Below are 1045 nucleotides of genomic sequence, written 5' to 3'. Positions count from 1 at the left end.
AAACTACACATTTAGATCACCACACTTAAATTGTTTTTCATGAAACCAAATTATATCCATTTTCATTGCTGTTTTATACCTTAATGACTGCACTGCCGATGACAAACAAAGCCAAACAAATTTTTCAACTTAAAGTATTAACCAATTTCTAGAAACCACCAAAAACAATTCCAACCATTCTTTATCATTTTACCTGAAATGTTTTACTTGAAAGTCCTCAGAGTGGTATATGGAGTGTGTTTCATTGTGGTTCAAGTGACTTTCAGGTATGAACTGCATGGCATCTCCCCAGGAATCCTATTCTTATGTAAAGGCCTCCTGGATGCCTGACAGTCCAGAGCAGCGTTTCTCAGCCTTTCTAACATGGTGAAACCCCTTGAAATAACTTTCAGGTCTTTGGGGAACCCCAACTATAACTACAATTTATTACATTAGTGTGGGGGTCAGTGAGAAGGATGCCTTTTACATTGCTGACCAGTATTAAGAATGTCACCCTTACAGATAGCCAAAAAGATCATTGGGATCCATTAGGCTGACCTGAGTGTCACAAACCGCTCATTGCTCAAGGAGCCCCTATCAACCTCTGGAGGAACCCCAAGGTTCAACAGGACCCTGGTTAAGAGACAATGGTATAGGGGTTTAATGGTCTTTGTGCCATTAGACTTCTTGTCCATGTTGCCTAAAGCTGAAATCCTGGCAACTAAATATTGTTTAATGAAATAGACATGCACCTTCTAGAGAGTCTGGTTATCTTTTGTGTTTCTTTTCATACAGGAAAGCACAACCAGCATCCAGCAGTGAATAAAGTCACATACACATTTCTGTGCATGAGGTTTCTTTAACAAAGAGCAGTCACTGCTTTTTTTCTCTCTGCACATGTGCGTTCCTTTGTTGAAAAGTCTATCCCAGTTTCACAACTAGATATTTAGGAATGATATTTTACCTTTAAGAGTTGAAGCTGATCATAAGAAAGGTCCTTTACAGGGATCTCAAACAGCTCCATGGATGTAGCATTAGCTTTCTGCAAGAAAACAATTCACAGGAA

At 39.1% G+C, this 1045-nt stretch overlaps 1 protein-coding gene across 1 annotated transcript in view; it reads right to left on the bottom strand.

The window, feature by feature from the left end:
• Positions 1–1045, bottom strand: part of GPCPD1 (glycerophosphocholine phosphodiesterase 1) — a gene marked incomplete in the record, with an annotated part of 43549 nt that overhangs the window by 14041 nt on the left and 28463 nt on the right. Inside the window, 1 exon segment of the mRNA XM_072409657.1 lies at positions 944–1021. Within this exon segment, the coding sequence (XP_072265758.1) occupies positions 944–1021 (78 nt within the window).

This window comes from Pyxicephalus adspersus, chromosome 4, assembly GCF_032062135.1.
Source record: "Pyxicephalus adspersus chromosome 4, UCB_Pads_2.0, whole genome shotgun sequence".
In the NCBI taxonomy this organism is placed as follows: domain Eukaryota; kingdom Metazoa; phylum Chordata; class Amphibia; order Anura; family Pyxicephalidae; genus Pyxicephalus; species Pyxicephalus adspersus.
This window is presented reverse-complemented; position numbering and strand designations above follow the sequence as displayed.